Raw genomic sequence first — 27,040 nt, forward strand, 5'->3', positions numbered from 1 at the left:
ATCCTGGTTCTACCAAGATGTACCAAGACGTGAAACAGAGGTTCTGGTAGTCTGGACTCAAAAGAGATGTAGCTAAATATGTTAGTACCTGTCTGACATGTCAGAGGGTCAAAGCAGAACACCAGAGACCAGGAGGAGTTCTACATCCTCTTCCAATACCAGAGTGGAAGTGGGAAGACATATCCATGGACTTTATAACAGATCTTCCAAGAACTACAAATGGATATGACGCAATATGGGTAATAGTGGACAGATTAACCAAGTCTGCCCATTTCCTAGCCATCAAGGTGTTCTATTCTATAGAGCAGTTGGCACAACTGTATGTCAAGGAAGTGATCAGACTTCATGGAGTTCCTAAATCTATTGTTTCTGATAGAGATGGGCGCTTCACCTCTCACTTTTGGGAGTGTGTTCAGACTGCACTAGGCACCAAACTCAAGTTCAGCACAGCCTTCCATCCTCAGACTGATGGACAGACAGAGCGAGTAAATCAAATATTAGAAGATATGCTCAGAGCTTGTGCGCTAGATTTCAAGGGAAGTTGGTGCAAGTATCTGTGATTAGCTGAATTTGCCTACAACAACAGCTATCAAGCTACCATCAAGATGGCACCATATGAGGTGTTGTATGGCAGGAAGTGCAGGTCACCTATTTGCTGGCAGGAAGCAGGTGAGAGAAAAGAAATGGAAGTAGAGCTGGGCATTCAGAAAGAGCTGATAGATGAGACTACTCAGGCTATTCAGAAGGTCAAACAGAGAATTGAGACTGCCCAGAGTAGACAGAAGAGTTATGCTGACACACGCCGTAGGCCACCTAAATTCCAAGTAGGAGATTCAGTCTTTCTCAAGGTTGCTCCTATGAAGGGAGTGATGAGATTTGGCAAGAAGGGCAAATTAAGTCCTCGCTACGTAGGACCTTACCTGATCATAGAAAGGATTGGGAAAGTAGCTTACAAGCTGGACTTACCACAAGACATGTCAGCAATACATAATGTATTTCATGTCTCCATGCTAAAGAAGTATCTCCATGACCCTTGCCAAGTGATCGAGCCTCAGTCAGTGCAGATTCAGGAGGATCTTAGCTATGAAAGCATACCTATACAGATAGTGGACAGAGAAGTTAAGAGACTAAGGAATAAAGAATTACTACTAGTGAAGATCATCTGGCAGAACCAGAAGCACGAGGAAGTCACTTGGGAGCGTGAGGACAGTATGAGACGGAAATATCCAGAACTATTCTAAGTTCGAGAACGAACTTTTTATAAGGTATGGGGGATTGTAACGGCCCAATTTTCCCTATTTTGAGTTCTAAATGTCTTTAAAAATATTTGGAAATACTTTTAAAATATTCTAGAGATTTTTAGGAATTTTTAGAGTATTTTTATACAATTTTTGGAGGTCGTTTGGTATTTTACTAAACGAAAGAAGTTTTGGCAAAAAATGTCCCAGCCGAGATTCGAACCGTGGACCTCGGACCTGAACCGAGCCTTAACCAAATCCAGCCAGCCAACTGTTCCGCGCCCTTTTTGTAAACATATAGTGAACAAAATCTATATAAGTAGTAGAAGTTATTAACAGGAAATAATAGGAAGAAAAGGGTTGCAGTCGAGATTTGAACCCATGAACTGAGCTTTAAGCAGAACGTAGCCAACCAAGTGTTCACGCGGTCGTTGCTAAATAAGGAAAGAGAGACAAATATTTAAGGTATAGTATTTAATAAAAACCCTAGTTATAAGAAAAGGTTTAGGTTTTCTTTCTCCCGAAACCTATTCTCTTCCTCTCCTTTTCTCTCCCGACGGCGCAGCTCTTCACGGGCGAAAATGCTGCGAGCGTCTAGGCGTCTCCGGCGGCCGGCGAGGGGCTTTTCCGAGAGGTCCTCACACCATCAAGCTCCTCTCATCAAGAAGAGACGCGGACACAAAGGAATCGCCGAGGTTTCAAGCTCCACCCGAAACCCTAAAACCTGCTTCTCTTTGGTTGTAAGTCCAAGAACATCTCTGTAAGTACTACTTCACCTGTGGTAGGAGTTGCTCCGAACTTAGGGTTTCGTTTCCTTATTTTCGGATTGTATTTCTCCTTGTTTTTGAATCTGCTGTGAGCTTCCATGTTTAGATGATTGCTGCGGTGAACCTTGGATAAGTGGTTTTCCTTGTTTCCGAATCATGCTTTGAAAGTGATTGAATTTGAGGGTTAGGATGACTGCCATGAGTTTCATTAAGGATACAAGAGGGGAATTTGCTTAGGTTTTGATATTGGGTGTGATATGTTGTTGCTCATCATCTTTTGTAGTTATTACAGATTCTGTTTGTAGTTTTCTGTTCGTAGTTTGGTTTTTATCCCAGCATGCAGTTTAGACTTTACCTCTTTGCTGTAAAATTCTACTTTACTTGGTTAATTTCCCTTTTGCTGCCTTGGCTTGGTTAATTTCCCTTTTGCTGTCGTGAGTTTGATATAGAAGAGGAGAAGGGATTTTTAATGGATTTAGCATATGTTTAAGTATTTCATCTTATGTTAACTTTGCAGATTTTAGTTTATATGCAATTAACTGGACATGAACAGCTTTATTAGGGCTTAGAACAGCCCCCTGGAGCTTGTTGCAGTCTGGATTTTAATGGCTTTATTTCCATGCTTCATATTTTCTGTATAGCTAGTGTATCGTTGTTTTCTTATAGCATTAGGATAGCTTGAAGTTTAAAGGGCAGCAAGTGTTTCATTGTTTCCTTGGTACGGATTTTCATAACATTTTCCTTGCTACTCAAAGGGCAAGAACAACCCTTTATTTAGTTAGAATGGGTTTAGCATTTTCCTTGCTACTCAAAAAGGCAAGAACAGCCTTTATTTAAAATATGTAGTGTTAGTTTCTTGGTTTTCTTGAACATGAACAGCTAATATGTTTATCTTGTAGTTTGATTGGCCTTGCTTTATTTTATAGCATGCTCAATTAGTTGCAATTCCCTACTTGTTAGATATACTTACAGTGTTCTAGTAGGCCCTATTAGGGGATTATGAGAAGTTATGAGTAGAGAAAAAGACCAAGGTCTAGTTAGAAAAGATAACAAGTAATTTAAAGTAAGAGGCTAGTACCCGACTTTCGAGGTTGTCGTTAAACAAATCCAGGTGACCAATTCCAATGTCTTGGCCCTGGTAAGACCAAGGTCTTTACCCTCATAGGACTGGAGGCTCGCTACCTCAGTCTCTATTAGAGAGCGCGCATCTGGTACTAAGCCTGGGCCCAAGAAAGAGAAGAAGAAAGTTAAATATTAATTTCAAGTATAAGGCTATAAGTAGATGAAACAAGTATCACCTATGTTTAGAACTAGCAAAGTTTAGTTCTTATAATTCTAGCATACAGTATTAGTTTTCATTTGCTTTCCGTATGAGTTTATTGAGCATGATTAGCTTTATTTCCAGCATGCAGATTTATTCTTGTATATCATGAGTATGCAGATTATTTTAGTGCTTTGCTATTAGATGAGTATGTGTAGCTTTTCTTTTTAGCATTTCAGTTTAGCATCCTTGTATCTTATGCACTTTCGAGTTTTTGTGAGATAGTTTAGTACTTACTAAGTGTTTCGCTTATAGATTTATTTTTCCTCCTACCGCAGGCGGAGAACCACGAATTCTCGTGATTATGTTTATCTCCAAGAGCATGACTTTGACATAGGGTTGGAAGGTGAACCTACATCTTTCTAGGAAGTCAAACAGTACTCTAACCCTGAAAGGTGGATTAACACCATGTAAGAAGAGTTGAAGTCTATGGCAGACAATGACATTTGGAAACTTGTCGAATTGCCTAAAGGAAAGAAGCCCATTGGTTGTAAATGGATATTTAAAACCAAGCGGGATTCAAGGGGCAATGTCAAAAAGTTTAAAGCTCATCTTGTTGCCAAGGGATTCACTTAGAAAGAAAACATTGATTATAAGGAGACTTTCTCACCTATATCGACGAAAGACTCCCTTAGGATAATCATGGCACTTGTAGCTCATTATGATTTAGAGTTACATCAAATAGATGTAAAGATTGCATTCCTCAATGGAGATATAGAGGAGTCTATATATATGGTGCAACCAGAGAATTTTGAATCTAAAGACTCAAAATCACCTAGTATGTAGATTAAAGAAGTCCATTTATGGTTTAAAGCAAGCGTCCTATTAGTGGTACCGAGAATTTGATCAAGTGGTTATCTCATTTGGATTTAAAGAGAACCTCGTTGATTAATGCATATGTGTCAAGTTCAGTGGGAGCAAGTTTGTTATACTTATTTTGTATGTGGATGATATATTGCTTGCGAGCAATAATAATGGTATGTTGCATCAAACCAAGTCATTTCTATCCACTTGATCTCCTAGATTAACTCTATATTGCTTAACTCTATTGATATTTATGAATCATTTAAACAAAACAAGGATCTCCTAGATTATGGAAAGACCTTAATCTTTATATTGTCAGCAAAGACATTTTCCACAAAATATCCTTCGAATAGCGAATACAAATAAGCACTGGGAGTGATATAACAATAACAATGGTTAATTAAAGAGATAATATACTTCTCACGCTTAATCAAACTTCATTCGACTTTACTCTGTTGGTGCAAGAAGCATCCGACGATTGAACCTATGTTTTGATTATGTCAAAGAGTTCAAGTTAAGTTGTTTTGTGATCTAACGTATTTGAATGAGATTGCAGGAAAGTCCTAAGGTTTCTTAGGCAAAAGTCCTAACTGCAGTTAGGCTGGTGGAAACCCCTTGGGGGTGGTAACCCTAGGTCCTAGGGGGTGGTAACCCTAGGTGAAGAAAAGTCCTAGCTGCGGTTAGGCAAGGAGAAAACCCTAAGGGGCGATAACCTTAGGTCCTAGGTGGAGGTAACCATAGGTGGTGAAAACCCCTAAGGGACAGTAACCTTAGGTCCTTGGGGGTGGTAACCCTAGGTGGTGGAAAACCCTAAGGGGCGGCAACCTTAGGTCCTAGGGGGAGGTAACCCTAGGTCCTAGGAGGTGGTAACTCTAGGTAGAAAGTCCAGTCGGTCTGGAGGATCGGACTAGCAACAGGTATGCTCTCTTGAGTGGAGTAGGAGAGGACGTGTTCCCCGCGGATGGAACAGTAGGCGTCGGCTCGACCTAGGGTTTCCTGTCGAAAATCCAAAGTTAGAACCGGGTAGTCCCTTGACTATCACACATTTATTTGTATGTTATTATTATGTGCTAACTTTGTTTTGCAGGATATGTTGTTGTTTTGTGGACTAACATATTTTGCAGGGACAAAATAACAAGGTTTGCCTCGGATGAACAGTACTCGAGGCGCCCTCCATGGAGCTTGGAGGTGCCTCGGGTGCAAGGCAGAAGCTGCGCAAGAAGCCAGGCTGGAGGCGCCCTCATGGAGGCTTGAGGCGCCTCGGACATCATTGAAGGGGCCCTCCAGGAGATTGGAGGAGCCCTCAAGTGGATAAGCGAAGGCTTCTTCGGAGTTGATCCACACTGCGGATCCGGAGGTGATGGAGGCGCCCTCAAGGGGATTGAAGGCGCCTTCAATAGCCTCTATATGGAGGTCTCAACCAACAGCTCTATTTATTAATTCAAAAGCATTCTTTCTTCAGCGCGTTGCTAACGAGACATTCCAGCTAAGCTACAACAAGATCCTGACGACCCGAAGCTACAAAACTTCAAATCTTTGTTGTCGGTATAGCTTTCTAAATTATTTTTTGTAATCATTTCTTGTAAATATTTGTGCTATTATAGTTATTGCTCAAAGTAAATGCTTAACGAGCGTGGGCCTTGGAGTAGGAGTCGCCCTAGGCTCCAAACCAAGTAAATCTTGGCATCCTTTCTGCGTGTGTTATTTATTATTCTGCTGCAATTACTCGTAAGATCATTCCGAGTACGAAAAGTGAAAGCCACGAGCACTATTCCCCCCCCTCTAGTGCATCTCGATCCAACAATTGGTATCAGAGCGGGGTCGCTTTGATTTGGTGCAACCACTAGTCAAGCATATTTTTTGTGATAATTTTTAGTTTTTCGGAGTCGATCGGAATCGGTATTCTTGCCCCATTCCGATCTAATTTTTCGTAATCGAAGTTTTTCTCGAAGTTGGTGCAACACCACTCGAGATTGCATTTTATTCTTTTTACCGCACTATTAATCCATGATCAAGTCCTGGGACAAGTTTTTTTGCTTTTTTTGTGTGCGCAAGATTTTATGGCACTCCAAGAAGGCTATAGCACTGCCCACCCACCGATCTTCACCAGAGAAGACTTCGGTTACTGGAAGGGCTGAATGGAGTCGTACCTTCAAACTAATTTTGAGGTCTGGATGATCATTAAAACTGGTCTTGAACTTCCACTCGACGGCTCTGGAAAACCAGTATCGTGCGTGAACTGGGATGAAAGCATAATCAAGAAAGTAGAAGCAAACGCCAAAGCAATCTGTACACTTCAGTGTGGCCTAACCAAGGAGGAGTTGAACTGCGTCGGCCCATTCTCAAGCGCCAAAGAACTGTGGCAAAAGCTAATCGAGTTGCACGAGGTCACGTCTGATACAAAGGTAAGTAAGTGTTGGTTAATCCTAGGAAAACGTACCGGTTCCACTGTACAAAATTTTTGTACAAGTGTTGAACCTTTCCTTAAATAACCTATTGTGTTCTTTAGAAGTTAAATTAGGAATCGCAGACGAAACTTAACATCATTGATTCCAAATTTAACTTATCTATTCTTAATGGTTTAGATTTGAATCGCAAGCGGAACTTAACACTATTGATTAAAATCTACCTAGATTAGTAATTCCATAAATATTAATTTCCAAAATTGACTTCCAGGACTGCATGGCGAGGCACATGGCCTTCTTGGATATGGGAGCAACCACCATCGCCTAGGCAAAGCCTTTTAAGGAAAGCTAATATTTATTTCCTTAAATAACTCTAGGTTAACCAAAAAGAACAATCAAATCACAAGTTCGAAAAAGAAGAAAACACAATCTCGAAAAACTATTTCGAAAAACTAGATCTAATTGCCTCTTGTATTTAGAATTCTTACAAAGAGAAAAACTAGCATGATGCGGAAAACAATTGCTAATTATACCTTCTCTTTTATGCTAATGACCTCGAGATCTTCTGCCGTATTCCTCGCCTCGCCTTGGACGTCGTGTGGGCGACGATCCTCCAAGATGAACACCACCCAAAAGAGCTTCTCCTCTTCTTCTAAAATTCGGCCACCACCACCAAGAAGAGAGAGCAAAAGGGAAAAGAGAAGGGAGAGAAAAGATGGTCGGCCACTTGAGATCTCCAAGCCAAAGAATAAGAGTTGTGTCTCATGAAGCCCCCTCACCCCTTCTTTTATATTACTTGCCCAAGGCAAATAAGGAAAAACCTTTTACAAAAAATAAAATCATCCAAGAGTTTTTCCTTTTCCCTTTTTATTTTTCTTTTTCTTTCCTCTTGATTGAATCAATCACCAATCAATGGTTGTGATCAATCATATTTGGTTTAGGATTGAATTTGGTTTAATCCTATTGGCCGGCCCTTGCTTGGGCACCAAGCAAGGTGGTCGGCCACAATTAAAAGGAAAGGAAAAATAATTTTTAAAAATTTTACAAGAAGAAATCCTCTTATAAAATTTACAAGCTCTCTTTCCTAAAGTATGAGTTAAAAAAGAAAAGTTTCTAAAAATTAAAACCATGTTTTAAAATTTAAAAACTCTCTTATAAAATTTCCTTTTTTAACATGATGATAGAAAATTTTAATTTTAAAACTTATCTCCCTTTTTCTTAAACCATGAGGATGGTTAAAAAAGGAAAGTTTTAAAACTTTTAAAACTCTCTATTAAAACATGTGGCCAAATTCAAATAAGGAAAATTTTGAAAATTAAAATCTCTCTTTTAAAACTTATAGTTTTCTACAAAGAGAAGATTTTAAAAAATTCAAAACAACCCTCCTTGTTTGAATATTGTGGCCGGCCCCTTCATGCTTGGTCACCAAGCAAAGGGTCGGCCCCTATAGAAGAGGTTGTGGCCGGCCCTTGCTTGGTCACCAAGCATTGGACCGGGCCACTTCTTGGACACCAAGAAGAGCCTTACATTTGAATGGACTTGAGGCTATAATGAGGCTACGACAGGGACCTATAGGAGAAATTGGTTTTGACCTTCCGATGAGCTTGAGTATCCCGTGCTCGCCCCGAACACACAACTCAAGTTCATCGATAATAACTCATTCCACTAGAGAGTTATTACCGTACTATAGCACCAATCCCAAATTACATTATGGGCTCCTTCTTATCATGAGTGTGTTAGTCTCCCTGTGTTTAAGATTATGAATGCCCACTAATTAAGTAAGTTACTGACAACTCACTTAATTAATATCTAGCTCCAAGAGTAGTACCACTCAACTTTATTGTCATGTCGGACTAGGTCCACCTGCAGGGTTTAACATGGCAATCCTTATAAGCTCCTCTTGGGACATTCTCAACCTAGATAACTAGGACACAGATTCCTTCTATAATCAACAACACACACTATAAGTAATATCATTTCCCAACTTATCAGGCATATTGATTTATCAAGCTAAACCTCACCCATTGATAAGTCAAAGAAATAAATATTAAATATATGTGCTTGTTATTATATTAGGATTAAGAGCACACACTTCCATAATAACTAAGGTCTAGTTCTTTTACTAAATCAGTACAAAAAGAACTTACCTAAATGGTCCTACTCAATACACTTAAAGTGTATCAGTGTAATTTATCAGTCAAGATAAACTAATAATTAATTACACTACGACTATTCTGATGGTTTGTTCCTTTCCATTTTAGTCATGAGCAGTTTGTTTATAATTTATAGAGAACCGACAACATGATCTTCTGAGTGTGACACCACACTCCATGTTGTCTACTATATAAATTAATTGAACAACTACATTTAACAAATAAATGCAGATATTGACCAATGTGATTCTTTTATTTCAACAAATAAATGTTTACAAAAGCTAGGCTTTTAGTATACACTCCAACAGTAAGCATGACTTACTACTTAATAAATTGTATAATATTAAAATGCAGAGATGGCTAGCCAGCTCCATGCCCGAATACAAGATCTGCTCAATGGACTCCATGCAATAGGACAGAAAGTGGAGAATTGCGACATCCTAAGGTATGCCTTAAATTCCTTTCCAAGGAATACCTTGTGGGCATCCATGGTAGATGCTTACAAGGTATCCAAGGATCTCTCTTCAATTAAATTAGATGAACTATTTGCTGATTTGAATTGCATGAACAAATTAATGTCTGATCGAGAAAGGTATTGCTTTAATTGCAGGTACAAGCAAAACCCGGGAACCTAAAGTGAAGCACAAAACCGAACCCGAGTCTAAAGAAGAAACGGACTCAGAAGACGATGACGAGATTATCGTCGAACTAGTGAAACTGGTTCGGAAGATGTGCAAGAAAAAGAAAAAGGTAACTCAAACGAACACGAAGGCCAAGACTGAAGTTACTTGCTACGACTATAACCAAAAGGGGCACTACAAGCCAGATTGTCCAAACCAAAGGCAACGAAAAAGGAAGGTGTTGAAGGCAACATGGTCTGAGTCATCAGACGAATCCAAATCCGATGAAGAAGAACAAGCAAGCTTTCTTGCTCTACCGGTACAAGAAAATATTATTGAAACTGAGTCTGATTTTAAGTCTGAAATCGAGAGCGAGTCAGAAATCGAGTCTGAACAAAGCCATGGATCCGTATCCATTTCCAAAGGGCCCAAACTCATTGTAAGCTCCTTAATTTCTTATATTAATTTAGAAATTTTAGTTTCTTATTTGTTAAATAAATTATCTAAATCTAACACTCGAATCAAATCACTTCTAAAGGAGGTAACAACCCTTAAAGAAATGACTATCTCCGAATCCTTGACTGACCCGATTCAGACTAGAACCTCAACTCAAGTCCAAAAGCTTGAGGAAGAGAATTCCAACATGAAAACTCAAGTCAAGGATTTGAAGATAGCATTGGAACGGTTTACACTGGGTGCCAAGAATCTTGACCTGATTCTTGGAAAACAAAAGGTCGTATACAATCGATCCGGATTAGGATTTAAAACTAAAAGAAAATACTAGTCTTATATATCACTTGTTGACAAACCAAATAGAAAGGTAGTCCAAGTATGGGTACCTAAGTCCAACTTGGTCAATCAAGTTGGACTTGGTTAATATTGGGTTCCCAAAGATCAAGTCCATTACCTTGATAGACCATATCGAGGCTATAATCCAGGGGGAGCCAATAGAAAAACTGTCTTTATAAATAAATAGAATTGTTTGACGATTGTATTTTCTTTTTTTTACAATATGCATGTTTAGATTAGGATAGATTAAGGACCTAGGTGTAATTTACACTTGATTAGTTAAACCTAGGGGTTTCAAAAAGAAAATTAAATATATAATTTCTTTGAAAGGCTCTGTCTAGAAGTGGTGGATGATCTCATACCCAAGAAGGCCTAGTGCCTCGCCATAGCTTGGGAGCCAATCTTTGAAATATGTATTTAATTGACTAATTGAAAAACATAAGTCTAACTCAAATGTAAATTAATCCTTAGACATAATCTAAATTAAAGATAATCATCTCACAACAACATATAAGGTTGCCTGATTGACAACTTAGAATCGAGTGAGATAGACCTAGGATAAACTTAGTCGAATTTATTTAACCTAATTTAATTTAATCTAATCAATCTTAATTCAATTTAATAAATTTAACTTAATTTTAATCTTAATTTCGAAATTATAGTTAATTTTAAAATCATAATTAATTTCATAATTAATTTTGAAATCTTACTTAATTTTTATAATTAATTTTAAAATCATAATTAATTTCAAAATCTTACTTAATTTTTATAATTAATTTTAAAATAATTTCCATTTTCAAAAGTTTCACATCATAATTAAATGTTTAAATTATTAATTATTAAATTTTTACTTTCAAAATCTTAACCTTTTTCAAATCATAATTAACTTTTCAAATTATTAATTATTAAATTTTCATTTTCAAAATCTTAACCTTAAGTTTCAAATCATAATTAAAATGTCAAATTATTAATTATTAAATTTTCATTTTCAAAATCTCAACCTTAAGTTTCAAATAATAAATCATATTCAATTTTCAAATCTAAATCCTAATTAATTTCAAAATCATATTAGAATTCAAAAATCCTGATCATTTATTTATTAGATTTTCAAAATTTTAATTATTTCTAAATGATAATTTATTCTCAAATTATAATCAAATTTCAAATTAATAATTCTTAGATATTCAAAATCTTAATTATATCTAATTTAATATGGAAGATTATTAATTTTTAATATATCTTTGAAACTTCAAAATCTAAAATGTTTACTTATATTTTAAAGTTTGAAATTCAAACCCATATTTCAATTTCAATATTGACAACTCGATCTCACACTCACTTATAAATTGAACATGCTTGATAAACTAGAATGAGTGAGATGGAAAATTAGGAAAATATAAAATAAATTTTTTTAAGTACATGCTTGGACTCTAGAATGCTCAAAATTATTAAGACATTAATCAAGGGGGAGTGAAGGGAGTCGAGCTAAGTTTTTTTCTAAATTTCAATTTCTTAAAAAAATAAAAAATAAATTATCCACAAAAACTAAGTATTTGCTCAAGTATTTTTCAATTCACTTACTTAACTAAGTTTTTCACTAACTCCTTTTCAAAAATAATTTTCAAAAGCTTAGCTAAATTCTTGTTAAATCTAAGTATTTTCAAAGCAAAAAATTTAGCTAAGTTGTGAAAAAGAAAGTTTCAAAACTTAAGTTTATTAAAATTTGTTTTCACATATTTTAAAGCTAAGTACTAAATTTATCAAAGTGTTTTTAAGTTAAGTATTGAAAGTTAAGTACTTGACAAAACATTTATTTTCAAAATTTAGCTAAGTCTCTATTAAAAATATATATGTAAAAAAAAACTTTTCTAAACAAAAAATTTTAGCTTAGTTTTATTTTGAAAAATCAAGTTCAAAAACTTTTGAAAATGTTTTAAGTTTTTTTTAAGCTAAAGGTTTTCAAAGCTAAGTACTTAAGCTAAACTTTTATGAAAATCCTTTTAAAGTTAAGTACTTAAAAACTAAACTTCTATCAAGAAAAAATCTTTTTAAAAGCTCAGTTTTTCAAACAGCAATTATTTTCAAAAGCCTAAGTTTAGCTAATTTGTTTTGTTAAAATTAACTTAAGTATTTTCAAAAGCATTTCAAATTTAGCTAAGTATTTTCCAAGTCATTTTCAAATTTAAGTGTTTTTCAAAACAATTCTTTTTGAAACGCTAAGTCATTTTCAACTGCTAAAAAAATTAGATAAAGTGTTACTCTTCAGAGGGGGAGCTTAGAATTATATAGAATATTTTTTTATTTTTCTCTCTACTTATTCTTTTTGATTTATGTCAAAGGGGGAGGAAAAAGTTAAAGTTAAAGAAAATAAAGAATTAAGAATTTAAACATAAGGAGGAGCATAAGTTTTACAAATTTTTACATTCATGTTCATGTTTAAATTTCATATTTATTGTCATATTTTTTTTTACTTAACTTTGAACCGTGTTGTCATAATAAAAAAGGGGGAGATTGTTGGTGCAAGAAGCATCCGACGATTGAACCTATGTTTTGATTATATCAAAGGATTCAAGTTAAGTTGTTTTGTGATCTAACGTATTTGAATGAGATTGCAGGAAAGTCCTAAGGTTTCTTAGGCAAAAGTTCTAGCTATGGTTAGTCAGGTGGAAAACCTAGGGGGTGCTAACCCTAGGTCCTAGGGGGTGGTAACCCTAGGTCCTAGGGGGTGGTAACCCTAGGTGAAGAAAAGTCCTAGCTGCAGTTAGGCAAGGAGAAAACCCTAAGGGGTGGTAACCTTAGGTCTTAGGGGGAGGTAACCCTAGGTAATGAAAAACCCTAAAGGATGGTAACCTTAGGTCCTAGGGGTGGTAATCCTAGGTGGTGGAAAACCCTAAGGGGCGACAACCTTAGGTCCTAGGAGGAGATAACCCTAGGTGGTGGAAAACCCTAGGGGGTGGTAACCCTAGGTCCTAATGGGTGGTAACCCTAGGCGGAAAGTCCAGTCGGTTTGGAGGATCGAACTGGCAATAGGCATGCTCTCCTGAGTGGAGTAGGCGAGGATGTGTTTCCCGTGGAGGGAACAGTAGACGTCGGTTCGACCTAGGGTTTCCGGTCAAAAATTCGAAGTCAGAACTGGATAGTCCATTGACTGTCACACATTTATTTGTATGTTATTATTATGTGCTAACCTTGTTTTGCAGGATATGTTGTTATTTTGTGGACTAACATATCTTGCAGGGACAGAATAACAAGGTTTACCTTGGATGAACAGTACCCAAGGCACCCTCCATGGAGCTTGGAGGTGCCTCGGGTGCAAGGCAGAAGCTGCACAGGAAGCCAGGCTGGAGGCGCCCTCATGGAGGCTTGAGGCACCTCGAACGGCATTGAAGGCGCCCTCCAGGGGATTGGATGCGCCCTCAAGTGGATATGCGAAGACTTCTTCAAAGCTGATCCATGCTGCGGATCCTGAGGTGATGGAGGCGCCCTTAAGGGGATTGAAGGTGCCTTCAATAGCCTTTATATGGAGGTCTCGACCAGTAGCTCTATTTATTAATTCAAAAGCATTCTTTCGTCAGCGCGTTGCTAACGAGACGTTCCAGCTAACCTACAACAAGATCCCAACGACCCGAAGCTACGAAACTTCAAATCTTTGTTGTCGGTATAGCTTTTAAAATTATTTTGTAATCATTTCTTGTAAACATTTGCACTATTATAGTTGTTGCCCAAAGTAAATGCTCAACGAGCGTGGGCCTTGGAGTAGGAGTCACCCTAGGCTTTGAACCAAGTAAATCTTGGTGTCCTTTCTGCGTGTGTTATTTATTATTCCACTGTAATTACTCGTAAGATCGTTCTAAATACGAAAAGTGAAAGCCACGAGCACTATTCACCCCCTCTCTAGCGCGTCTCGATCCAACATACTCTTCAGTCTGATTTGAAGGAGGGATATCTCATGATAGCCAAGTTTTTTCTCTGAAGAATATTATCTTTGAACATACACTTAATCAGACTTCATTTTACTTTACTTTCAATCTGACTTGAAGGAGGAACATCTAATGATAGCTGGTTTTATCCCGGGTAATATGGAAGGTCCTCCCGAGCAATACACTCGGGTTCCTCCCTGTGGGACGGATGAATATTGTCGGGTCTGTAGAGCAATATTAAGAATGTTTCCATAGAGTAATAATACTAAATGACTGTTGGGCAATTATATTAAAGTGGGCAGAGTAATATCATCAAAGCTTCACAAAGCAATGTTATAGAGGAATAACGATGAAATTTCGCTGAGCAATGTTAGGGAGGTTTACATAGGGCAATAATATTGAATGACCACCGAGCAATTATATTAAAGTCGGCAGAGCAATATCATCAAAGCATCATAGCAATATCATCACAGTTTCATAAAGCAATGCTATGGAGTTTGTTATAGAGCAATAATGATGGAAATCTCCTAAAGCAATGTTAGGGAGGTTTCCGTAGGGCAATAATATTGAACGACCGCCAAGCAATAATGTTAAGTTCCACATAACAACTTCATGGAGGCCCGCCAAGCAATAACAAGTCCACAGAGTAATGCTATTAAGTGAGTCTTTCGTCATGAACTTTTTAGTTATCAACACATGTTGTGATTGGATGGAAAGATATTAGAGATAGTTCTCTTGATTCCTTCCCTATCTTACGTGGCAATCGATGATTGGAGAGGCAAGTAATGGATGCCAGAAATAGTTCCCTTGATTCCTTTTTCATAGTACGTGGCAATCAATGAATGGAAGGATGAGTAATGGGTGTCACAAGTGATTCCCTAGAAGCCTTCTTCACCCTACGTGACAGTCAAGGATTGGAAGTGTAATAACAGATTATCAGAAACCACATCTTCACTGACTCAGACGGGAAGAAGTAAAAAGCACAAATTCAGGTGACATGGAGATTCCCTTCTAAACAACTATATAAGCACCCCATATGGTAGTTTCTAGGCAGGTTGGTATTATGATTCTCACAAGCAGAGGCTTCTCTTCTCCATCCAGCGTCGGAAGTGCTATGTCAACAAGTCAACCGAAGCTCTAATTAGTGTTACATGGTACCAGAACTCGCGAGTTGAAAGGACAACCAATACTTTATGGAGAAAAGAAACCTAAGTGAGCTGAAAAAGAGGATATCATTATAATTCATAATTATTATAATATGAACCCTTCATCTATAACAGTATTGATTAATATTATATTAAATACTGCCACCTTGATTAATATTATATTGCAAGATAAATATTTTATATCTGATCAACTATATATTTTAGCGTTTATAAAATTATAACACCACAAACAAATAGTTTTGAAAATAAAAAAAAAATCAATGAAAAGTGTTATTTTAATTTTAAAAAAAATGCTTCGTAGTAATCTAATAACAAGTACGTCCTTTTAATTTTTTTTTTTTTTTGCCCATTATTTTCTTTTAAAAATTGGTTTTTCCTTAAATTCAAAATGAAAATTAAACAAAAAGGAAACGTTAGAGGAATAAGTGGCTAATTAAGGAGTAGTCACTTGTCAATGTAAAATTTTAAAGAGAAATTAAACTATATTAAATCGAGTATATAGTGTACCTCTCTATTATAAGAAGTTATTTTTAGACTTAATTAGGGTAATTATCCTAAATTCTCTATTTATAAATTTAACATCCTCCTTAGTTCTTGCTAAAAAATTTATTTCCACTCTCTACCTATAAACTTATTTTTACTTCTAACTCCCTAATATAAACTAATTTACCTAATTATTCTCATTTTTTAGATAAAAAAAATAAAATGAAGTATAATTCTTCTTAAATTTAGCACGTTTAAAGTAGAATCTAGTATATTTTTTATAGCACGATTATTTTTTCGCCTGACCAATCAATTGATATTCTAGATTCTAGTTAAATAATGATAAATTTATGAGAAATTATATCATTATTTTTATAGAACAGAATCTTTCATATTTTTTATAGGTACAAAAGTCCGAAATTAAATTTAATTTCTCTTAAATTCAACATCATTTAATTAGAATCGAGTATATCAATCAGGAGGAAAAAGAATCATGCACAATTTAATAAAAAATATATCAAATTCTAATTTAAATATGCTACATTTAGAAGGTATTATATCTCATTTTAAATTTTTTTATTTAAAAAAAATAAAAATAATTAGCTAAATCAATATATAGTAGGAAATTGAAATATATTTTTTTTTTTTTTTTTTTTTTGTATCTTTAGAGACAGAGCAAAACAAATTAAATTTATTATTAAAAATTTTAGAACAATTTATTGTTTAATCAAGATCATACGGTAGGCTTTGTTTTTTCAGCCTTAATGACAATGGAAATAAGAAAAATGTGTAGTTGAATGTCTGGGCGTATGTACACCTTTTATCCACGTCAGCGTTGTCGGAAGGCTCGGCGTTCAGAATCTAATCTAGATTCGAGAGCGACTGTCGGCAGCCTCACCAAGCTCCACGTGTCCTGAAATCCGGGTCCCGTCCCACGTAGCGGGTCCCTTCCTTAGATTTGCGGGTGCGGTGAAAAGGATTGTGTTGGGTTGTGAAAATAGACTGCGCATCCGACCGCGAATCTATTAAAATGGAACTATCTAAGGCAAACTTCACAATTACTTGTTTTAGCAAAAACAAATCTAATTAAGTCCACATTCGAATCACGAGACAAATTTTTTTAATCCTCGACTCTTTTTTAATTCTTTTGGATTCAAGTTCCACTACTAAAAAAATTTATTTTAAAAAAATTCATAAATACTTGAATAAGACAAAATGTAATATACTTTTGTATTTATAAGCTTCATCACAATCGGATTAATTTTAAAAATAGACCGTCTTTTCTTTTGATTCATCAATAGGATAAATTCAACTATACATATAAAATATTAATTTTTACTAGACTTGGAAGAATTCCTCTTATTTATTCTCGTGCTTTATTTATTATTATACTTTCTTGACATTATTAGTATTTATGACAATTGACATTATATATTGAAATATACTAATGAAGAGGTGCAAAATATTATTAACATATCATATATATTTTAGTTAAAAAAATTACACCAAATACTAACAAATTATAAAACATATTTTAATATAGGTGATAATTTTAGAATATTGATCAATCATGATTATTGTCAACAAACTCTCGAATTTGATTTGACATAGAATTATATTTTAACAAAAACATAATTATACCAAAAATGATTAAAGCATATGCTAGATAATTCAATAACTTTCTAATCAAAATAAATAAAAGGTACCTTTTATTTGATTATTCCACTTCATGGCTCTACCTTTAATTATATCCACTATAGTTCCTTTTTCCCATCACTTTTTAGTGAAAAAATTAATTATATTTAATTAAGATAATAATAATTATTATTATCACTTTCTTATGTGACGTCCATACCTAATTCATGCTCAATTAAATCTTGATGTCCTAATCCAATTGATTCTTCATTCATTTAATTACTTGTACAATCACCAATTAGCTACTTGTTAATTAAGCTTAAGAATCCATTAAATGGACAATTAACTTAATTATTTGCAAATCTAACAATCCAAATATATCATTGACTAAATGATGCTCCTATGAGTATTCTGTTAACCATAGCTCTCTAGACTTTATTCATATAAAATAAAGCAACGACTAAATCATGCTCCTTGATTATCATATTATATTGGACGTGAAACTATTAAACTCCACTTTAAAACCTAAAGTTATGCATAATTAAGGTACCATTTTAGGTTAGAAAGAATCCAAATATTGGCAATGTTCAAAGGGACAACTTGCAATATAATATAAACCGAAGAAAATGTCAAAAAATGATAGACTTGGACGCAAAGGGTGTGATTCAATGAAAAGTGAATTGTAGGTGATCAGTGTGTAAAATGCACACCACAATTCAATTAGTGAAAGGCTTGCTTGTCTTTATCACATGAAGTTTGCAATAGGCGAAGATGCTCTGTGTCACTTGCTACACTATGCCTAAAAGACAAATATACACACAATCAATGGCATCATTATCATGATATTTTTGAACTTTGAAGAATCATGCACACTCACATTTCTTAATCTCCTCCATGGCTGGCTAAAGATCCCCGCAAGATTATTTATATAAAATAAATAAATAAAAATGATTAGATGTTTTGTCTCAGTCGGTAGGTACATATATATATCATATATGCATGCAAAAGTATGTATGTGGAATCAAACAAGGTCATATATGAAGAACATTTAATGTTATTGTATATATACACTTGGAATTAATGAATGGTGATGGTCTTGGTGATCATTTTATTGTTTCTTTGATTTGATGAATATATATAATTGTAGGAGTTGATGTTTGGGGGTGGCATTTTTTCCCACCATGCAAGATTCGAGTGGATTGAGACAGGTTAACAACAACAAAAGAAAGATTTTAGTGAGAGAGAGAGAGAGATTTGTCACTTTCTTGATTTCATGATTGATTTCATTGATTCTTGTTGATAAAGGGAGTGTTAGTGATGGAAGTTGGATGAGGAAAGAACAAAAGAGGATGATTTTTTTTCCTTTTTGAAGAAAAAATAAGGAAGAGATGGGAAGAAACATGAGGAAAATAGAGGCCTCTAGATTTTCTTGGCATCTAATAGAAGTTATTGTTGCTGTAATACATATTTAGTTGTTGATATTGGCTTAAATATAATTTATTGTGGATGATATATGATGCGGTGGAAATCTATCACCGCGCTAGATGAAGTGGATGCTTTGATGGGAATAGAGATTGTTTACAAACAAGAAAGCACATGTTAGAGGACATAGGAGTTATCAAGCATGGTGTTATGGTCTTATGGAAATAATGAAATAGTGGTAGAAAAGAAAAGTATTCACAAGCGAGAGAGATTAAAGTTAGATATTAGAGAGTTTCATATATTTATAGAGGATCATCATCTAAAAGCCTAATCCTAGGGTCAATGAACCTTGGTATTTATACTAACCCTAAGTTTCTTAGACACTAAGGATTATGGGCTTCAAATCCAATTATAACCCGCAAGTAACTAGACTACCATGAGAATAAAAACCCAAGAAATCAAGCTCAACAAAGAAAACTTTGATGCTTAGAGGAGAGAACTGATTGGAGAACTCGGGTATCAAATCGCATGAGGTTGGATTGCATGGAGAACTCTTGGCGTTGAGTCATGTGAGAAACTCAAGATGCCAAATTGTGTGAGGAACTCGAAATGTCGATCTTGTTAGGACAAAAAAAAAGTTAAAATATCTCTACAATAGTATATGATATTGTTCATTTTGATCCTAAGCCCTCATGATTTTATTTTTGGCTCTACCGAAAAGGTCTCATACCAATGGAGATATTTTTTTCCTTACAAGTTTATGATCCTTTCTATATGTTTTCAATGTAGGACTTTGTTTGTAACCATTGCAACCAAACAATCCCCCTCCCCCCTCAAACAAAGGACCACCCACTCAATTCAATATGCTTGATGTCATCTGATCCTTGACCCACCAAGGCTTTCTTGCCCTCCTCAAACGAAGGACCACCCACTCAAGTCTATTCGCTTGATGCCATCTGATCTTTGACCCATTAGGACTTTCCTGCCCCTCGGTCTAACCCACCTAGTAGGACTTCCTTATCTAGTCGTAACTAGAACTTCTCTGCTTGGTGTCGGGTCATCTTGAACTAAACATGAGAACTCTCACTTCCTTTGTTAGAGGTCAATATTCCACCCACATTACTTAATTGGACCATGGCTCTTGTACATAGTCGGCGGTTAGTCCTTCTGGCATTCCGTGCTCTTATACCAATTGTTAAGAGTTAAAAAAAATTAAGATATCTCCATAATGATATGATATTATCCACTTTAGGCCTAAATCCTCATGATTTTATTTTTGGACTCTATCCAAAAGATCTCATACCAATGGAGATATTTTTCTAGTCCTTGATCCTTTTCATATGTTTTCAATGTGAAATTTTATTTACAACCATTACAACCCAACAGATCTGACTAGTAATAGGACCACGTAGGTATATTCTGCTCTACTAACTTATAATAGAGTTGATATGTATAAATTGTCTTGATACCTCACAAATGCATTTGGCCTCTTATCCTAAAGAAGTCATCCCTTCTACATAAATCTTGAAGATTACAATAGCAATTCTGTAGTTTCCCAAAGTTTCTTGATATCTATACTTGAATTTCTATCCTTCTTAGCATTAGGTTCTTGTCTTCTTGATGATATGAAGGGAAATATTTTGAAATTTCTATCTTTCATGAGAAATCTCTGTGTTCACCTCTTTGTGACCTTTTGAAAGATTTATGAGCCTTTAAAAAAAAATCCTATAAAGGGAATATGATTTGGTGTTTATTTTTCAACCATATGATCGTTGACATGAATGCCATGCCCTTTGTTTTTCATCTTCACTCTAGTTTAATTCCATTTTGATTCTCTTCTCAAAATGTTGATTGCTAATGTTATTAGCTGCTCTTAAAAGTTGCAAGCATGCCACAATAGGTCATAAAATAAATTCATTTTTCCCATGTTGTCTGTGTTTTTCTTCTACACTAATTTTTAGATTACAATTTGTTTCTTCTAATAAAATTTATTATTATTGTGACCTCTCAGTAATTACTATTGGTGTAGTTTGTACCAATGATCAAACCTAAATTTTGGTAAATGACAAATGGATTAAAGTTAGATGTGTTGTGTAATATAACCTCTCTATCAAGTGTGTATGACTTGACTAGTCTGACACTATGCTGAAATCCAACTAGGTCTAGAGGACATGATAACTAGTGTAAAAGTCTAGATAAATCAAGAAATGATCCAATATCTGGCGAAAAGTCCAGATGGATTTGCGGGACATGACAGCTGATCGAAGTCCAATTGTGTCTGCGGACTTGACAACTGACGGGAAGACCTGGTGGACCGAAGTAAAGTCAAGCGATTCTGCATGGTAGGTAAGGTAATTTACTGGAGGAGAGTGATCCAGTGAGAATGAGTCCCTTTTAGGGACTTTATGTGCAGGTCCAGTTTAGGTCCATTTTGGATCCCTATACTGAGACTTGACTAGATCCTGATCTTGGGCAGACCAAGCCTAATTAATACTGCTATTTTATAATTATACTAACTCTATTTTGCAGGTTAGATATTTCCTTGTTGAATTAACATATTTTGCAAGAGAAAAAAGATCAAGAAACCTCGGGTGAACAGTACTCGAGGCGCCTCTTATGCTGTTGGAGGCACCTCGGAAGCATTGGTCGAAGGCCCCACACAAAAGGGCACAAAGGCACCTTCTGTGCGAAGGAAGGCGCCATGAAGCCTAGCACCGAAGGGACCTCAGAGGGCTTTGAAGCCACCTTCGGTCGGATAAGGCAGAAGGCTTCGTCGACGATAAGAGCCGACTTTTTGGGGATATATTTTGAGGTTGAAGGCGTCTCCAATGGCATTGGAGGTGCCTCTAGTCCTCTTTAAAAGACTGTTCGACCACCTCTTGAGACACAACATCTATATGTGATCATTTGAGATTCTGGCTGCTCCGACTTCATCCTCCCGCTATGCTACAATGCTGCTAAATCCTACTACTACTAAGAAGTCATCCGACACCGAACTCGATCCGAGAATCTTCATGTGTAGGGGTAACGAAAGTGTTTTTAATTATTTAATTACTGCATTAAGGAAAGTGTAGGCTGTTACACTTGCCCTTCTGTTATTATTGTACTCGATTCCCTCTTCCAGTGATTCCGGAAGAGGTTTATTATGGATTACCCGTCGATACGATATGAGGGATTGTGGGTCTTGGACTAGAAGTCGCCAAAGGCTCTGAACCAAGTAACTCCTCAAGTTCTTAATTTTTTTGGTTTCTGATTTACCTTATTTCCGCTACATACTCGTTTTCAAAACTAAAAAAGAATAAGTTTTTTAAAACCATGTGATTCCCCCCCCCCCCCCCCCCCCTCCCTCTCCTCACGTGCGTAATGATCCTATAATTACTTCTTAATAGTGCTTTAAGATTTGTGTGTAGATGTAATTTTATGAACCTTTTCCCATCACCCCTCCATCCTAACTCTCTATCCAAGTAAATAGAGCCTAAAGATCTTGCGCAAGTCCTAGAGGATGTTAATGAATGGTTGGACCTTGGATTGTTAGGGAAGTAAGATTTTTGAGAATGTGCTCTACTTTCATAGGTTTATAAGCGATGATGATGTGTGACAAGCTTCAAGGAACTAGATGATGAAGGTTTATGGTAATAGAAGGGGACGAGTCAAACACATACTTCAACTTCCATGCATGATCTTTTCAGTCTAAAATACAAATATGGTATACCATACCATACTAGACGTGAAACTATTCTTCATTCAGAATAAGAGCAAATATACAGATCTAATCCCCTGCATATCGAAAATAATCCTTAAAATCTTAACTGACTTACAAATAGACCAAGCAATTGTTGCATCCTATCAGCATACTTTTCTATTTCTTTCCTTTCTCCATAGTTCAGTAAACATATTTTGCTGTGGATTTTATTTTATTTTAATTTATTTACTTTGAGATGGTTTCTTTTGCTTGCTGATTTTTCTTGTTTGTTGTTCATGGTAATTTCAACTGTGGCAAGATGAGAGATTACAATCATACACAGCAAGATCATTCTTCTCCTGGCTTAGCAAGAATTGAAAAGCAACTATCTTACTCTGCTCATTACAATTTAGAGATAATCTATGAACACATTTATTTCTCATGCATCATTATATTAACATTGTATATTGTCTTCCATTTCAAGCAAAAAAACCGTTTTACATTTTCCCTTTGACTCATGAATTTGTATTTGTCATCTCATGTTAAATGATGAAAAGTGGAAAATATGAGGTATCAAAAATAACTTTTATCTAGAGCTCAATGATGGAGTAATGGAATAAATTGCATTAGAAGGCAGTAGAAATTGAGACAAAAGGGCACTTACAGTGGGATTGATCCTGACCACTGGAAGCTTAACCACCTGAGCTAACAGAAGGTAGCCACTTCATTGAGTTTCATCCTGGTCAATTAAAATGTTGGCTGCAAATTATATTGTTAATTTTGATTAATGGCATTAGAAAGTGGAAAAATAGATAATTAGCGTGCACCATTCTATGGCCGAGGTCGGCATGCATCACAGAAAATCTACTTCTGTAGAGGTTTTATTGATTCTACAAAAGTAGGTATCATTGCACCACGATACAAAGGGATAGAGAAAATGCAACATAGCTCAAACTGTCGTTGAATTTGCAGCTAAAGAATGCCAGGTTTAGGCAAATAGCTTGACTAACACAACTTTCTACTCAGTAGCGTTCTTCAGTCTACTTATATGATGAACATTATGTATTATGATATGCAAGTTTCTGACAAGTGTGGTTGAATAACAAAGAACAATATTATTCTATCTCTTTACCACCCTGGCTTGATGATTCTGGATTGTCATTCCTCCCAGTCCAAGTGTTGTCATTACCAAACTCAGAGATAGCTTCTCCTTTCGGTTTTGGTTCAGTTGTGTCTTGAAAGATACTACTGCCAGTGTTTTTCTCTTCGGAAAAATTGTCTCGCTCAACTACTGTTTCTAAGTTCTCATTGTTATTTGATGAGTTTCCACTTTCAGTACCAGCATTATGATCCTCAGAGGTACTATCACCTTTAGATTCATGTGCATCCTGGTTATATTTTGAATTTATCTTTTCTTCTTCAGCATTATAGTTGGCAGCAGGATTTTCTAAATTCCCATTGTTATTGGATGAGTTTCCACTTTCATTGCCAGCACTTTGATCCTCAGAGATACTATTTCCTTTAGATTCTAGTGTTTCTTCAACATCATTTTTAGCAGCATCAGAAGCATGCTCGTCAAGGGATTTGACTGCATCAATAAACTCATTGTCCGTTAACACCCCATTTTCTTCTTTCGGGAGGGATACGCTTCCATCACCTGAGCTTGCAATGGTCGTCGTATCCTCCGAACTATTTTCACTACTACCTTCGGTTTCTGGTTGAACCCCTCCCCGAGAATCCATTGCCTCCTTTTCAACTTCAGAACCATTTTCGCTACTACCATCTGCCTCTAATTTGGTCTCTCCAAGGATCTCAACTGTCTCCTTTTCAACTTCAGAAATAATTTCATTGCTACCTTCTGTCTCCAATTTGGCCGCTCCATGAGTATCAATTGCCTCCTTTTCAACTTCAGAATTATTTTCACTACCATGAATATCGATTGTCTCCTTTTCAACTTCAGAGTCGTTTTCACTACTAGTTTCTGCCTCTAATTTAACATCTTCATGAGAATCAGTTGCTTCCTTTTCCACTTCAGAACTAACTTCACCGCCACCTTCTGTCTCTAATGTAACCTCTTCATTCAAATTGATGGTCTCTTTTTCAACTTTGTCAGCGTTCACTCCACCGTCTGATTGATCCTCGGAGCTCGAAATCCTTTCTTCTTCTTCAGAATTTGATGCTTGAATGGTATCTTCTTTTGCTCCATCAAGAGAGACTAACTCACTTCCATTATCAGACTTATCTTCTTCATTTCTTCCCTCATTTTGATCCATTGAGCTTGCATTATCTGATTCACCAGAAAGCTCTAGGGCATTCTCTTTATCTTTAGTTCTTTCACTAGCCACATCTTCGTTGCTATCACTCAAATCAGTACTCTCATCCTTGATGTTGAATTGTTCTTCGACTTCAGTATGGCCAGTATTTGAAATATCTTCAGCGGTCTCGTCAAGGTCAGGTTTATGGCCATCTACGATGACCACGTTCTCTGATCCTGCTTTCCCCTTGCGACCGAAGTCGACGTCTTCTTCAGGGTCAAAGCTGATTTGGGGAGTTTCAGTTTGCTCATTCTTGCTAAAATGATTAATCAACCATACAGCAGCTCCTAAAAGCAAGGCTATCTGTATTCCTCTCTTCACTTTCGACTCTCTATTTTGTGAGTTTCGACTACTTGACTGCTGAAACATATTATAATATCTGCAAACAAACTGAAAGTTAGGCAATCGAAAATCTGAAATAATCAACATTAGTTCACTAACAAGGATGATTAGCATAATAAATTAATCACAGATGTCTCTCCTTTTTGTCTTCAGAAATTGGCTCAGATAGTAAAAATTAAACAAATATGAAATTTATCGAGTTGAACATATGCAACCACTTTGATACAAGGTGGATATACAAAAGTGTGAATAGATATCTCCCTTTTGTTCACAATCTAATTCAAATAACAACAATAATAATAACAACAAAATCTTATACCACTATCCTTTACTATATCACCATTTATATTAAAATAAATTTTATCTTATCTTATTATTATTAAATCTTTTTTTTTTAATTTTCTTCCTCATTTGATGTACACATTTGTCTTAATTTTACATCGTCTATTTGAAATATTTATTGGTTGTCTAACTATATGTTCGTACATTTTAAACGTGTTTGTTAGAGTTTCCCTCAATGAATGTAATTTCGACTTTTTCTTTAATATTTTTATTTCTTATTCTTATTCTGTCAACCTGTGTATATCCTCACAACCAATCTAACTTAAATAAGCAAACTAAAATCAAGAACAAAGTATACACATATACAAACAGATTTTCAGATAATTTAATCTACATTAATAAACATACTGTTTCAAATTTCTGCAAATTTTGCTAGAGCACATTAAATACAAGCTACAAGTTGAACTCTAGATTCCGAGTAAATTAAATCAAGAACAAGGAAGTTGAAATCACCAGAACTTCAACTATATGCTTTCCTAACAATTTGCTTATTATATAAATCTTCCTTGAGATCCTGAGAAGAACAGTGTATTTCAGAGAACAAAATGAGCAAAAAACAGGATTTGACAATTTCAAACAAGATCTGACAAGAACAAAGCTAAACCAGCAAAAACCACTTTTTTTTAATAAAAAAGAAACTAGTTCAGCAAAAGGGAAAGAGAGAGAGAACGAATTGAGTAAAAACTCAACCAAATCAACTTTCAAACAAGATCCAACGCGAAGAACGAAGCGAAAACTGAGTTTTCATCAGAAAGGGGCATCTTCCGGAAAGCCAAAGATTGAAACAGAACAATGATGAAGGAATTGAATCTCAGAGACCAAACCTTGAGGGGGAACCGATCGGGATGAGATCTGCGAGCCTCGAGGGAACGAAAAAGGAGGGCCAACAACCAAATTAAGGCAGCAAAACACTCCAAACCAGATGCGATCGAGATTGATTCCATGCCGATCGTCTCTTCGATTATTTATTTATTTATTTGTGAATTTCGCTCCCAAAAAGATTTATAAAATAAATAAATGGCATTTTTGATGCTAGACGAGATCCATCGCCAGCCTGTGTCGGCCATTGCTGCCCCCGGACGGTTGAGTTGTCAGGGCGAGACAGAATTATTATTATACGGTAAGAGTTCAATTTTTGGCTTGGCAAAGCAAAGCAAGTTATTCTCTTACTAGCTAATTATAATTTTTCAATTTATCTCCTTACATATAACCGTAAGATTAATCATGTGAGACCATTGGATGATGAATTCGTAACTCTAAATACAACGATATACAGCTAACCATAATTAAAAATGAGGTTCTTCAAAAGAAGTCTTACGTGAGACAATGATTGACCATGACTTTTATTAATTGTTGATACGATGCATAAAGGTGGGTCATGATAAGATCAAGCAGTCAAAAGTCAAGTGGTCATAGCAGTCAAGAGCAATCAATAGTTAATAGGATGTGATAGTCAACAGTCAGGAGAAAGAGAGAGTTAAACCGCCTCACGTCATCAGTCGCATAATTCCTGGTCGGGCATAAGCATAGCATGCCCCCCAGATCTGAGACATAAGATGCAGCTTGTACTAGTTCCTGACCTGCCCCTGACTGATCGGACTTCCCCAGCTCAGGCCATGTAACCAGGTCTGGTACT

At 35.9% G+C, this 27,040-nt stretch overlaps 1 protein-coding gene across 1 annotated transcript; it reads right to left on the bottom strand.

Annotated features, from left to right (window-relative positions):
- Positions 1 to 23,258: 23,258 nt before the first annotated feature.
- On the bottom strand, positions 23,259 to 26,502 carry LOC122056689 (dentin sialophosphoprotein-like). The gene is made up of 2 exons (XM_042618759.1): positions 26,229 to 26,502; positions 23,259 to 25,099 (listed from the first exon to the last, which is right to left on the bottom strand). Exon 2 carries the CDS (start codon positions 25,087 to 25,089, stop codon positions 23,521 to 23,523), a length of 1,569 nt encoding a protein of 522 aa, XP_042474693.1. The 5' UTR covers positions 25,090 to 25,099; positions 26,229 to 26,502; the 3' UTR covers positions 23,259 to 23,520.
- Positions 26,503 to 27,040: the final 538 nt, after the last annotated feature.

This window comes from Zingiber officinale, chromosome 3B, assembly GCF_018446385.1.
Source record: "Zingiber officinale cultivar Zhangliang chromosome 3B, Zo_v1.1, whole genome shotgun sequence".
NCBI classification, from domain to species: Eukaryota; Viridiplantae; Streptophyta; class Magnoliopsida; order Zingiberales; family Zingiberaceae; genus Zingiber; species Zingiber officinale.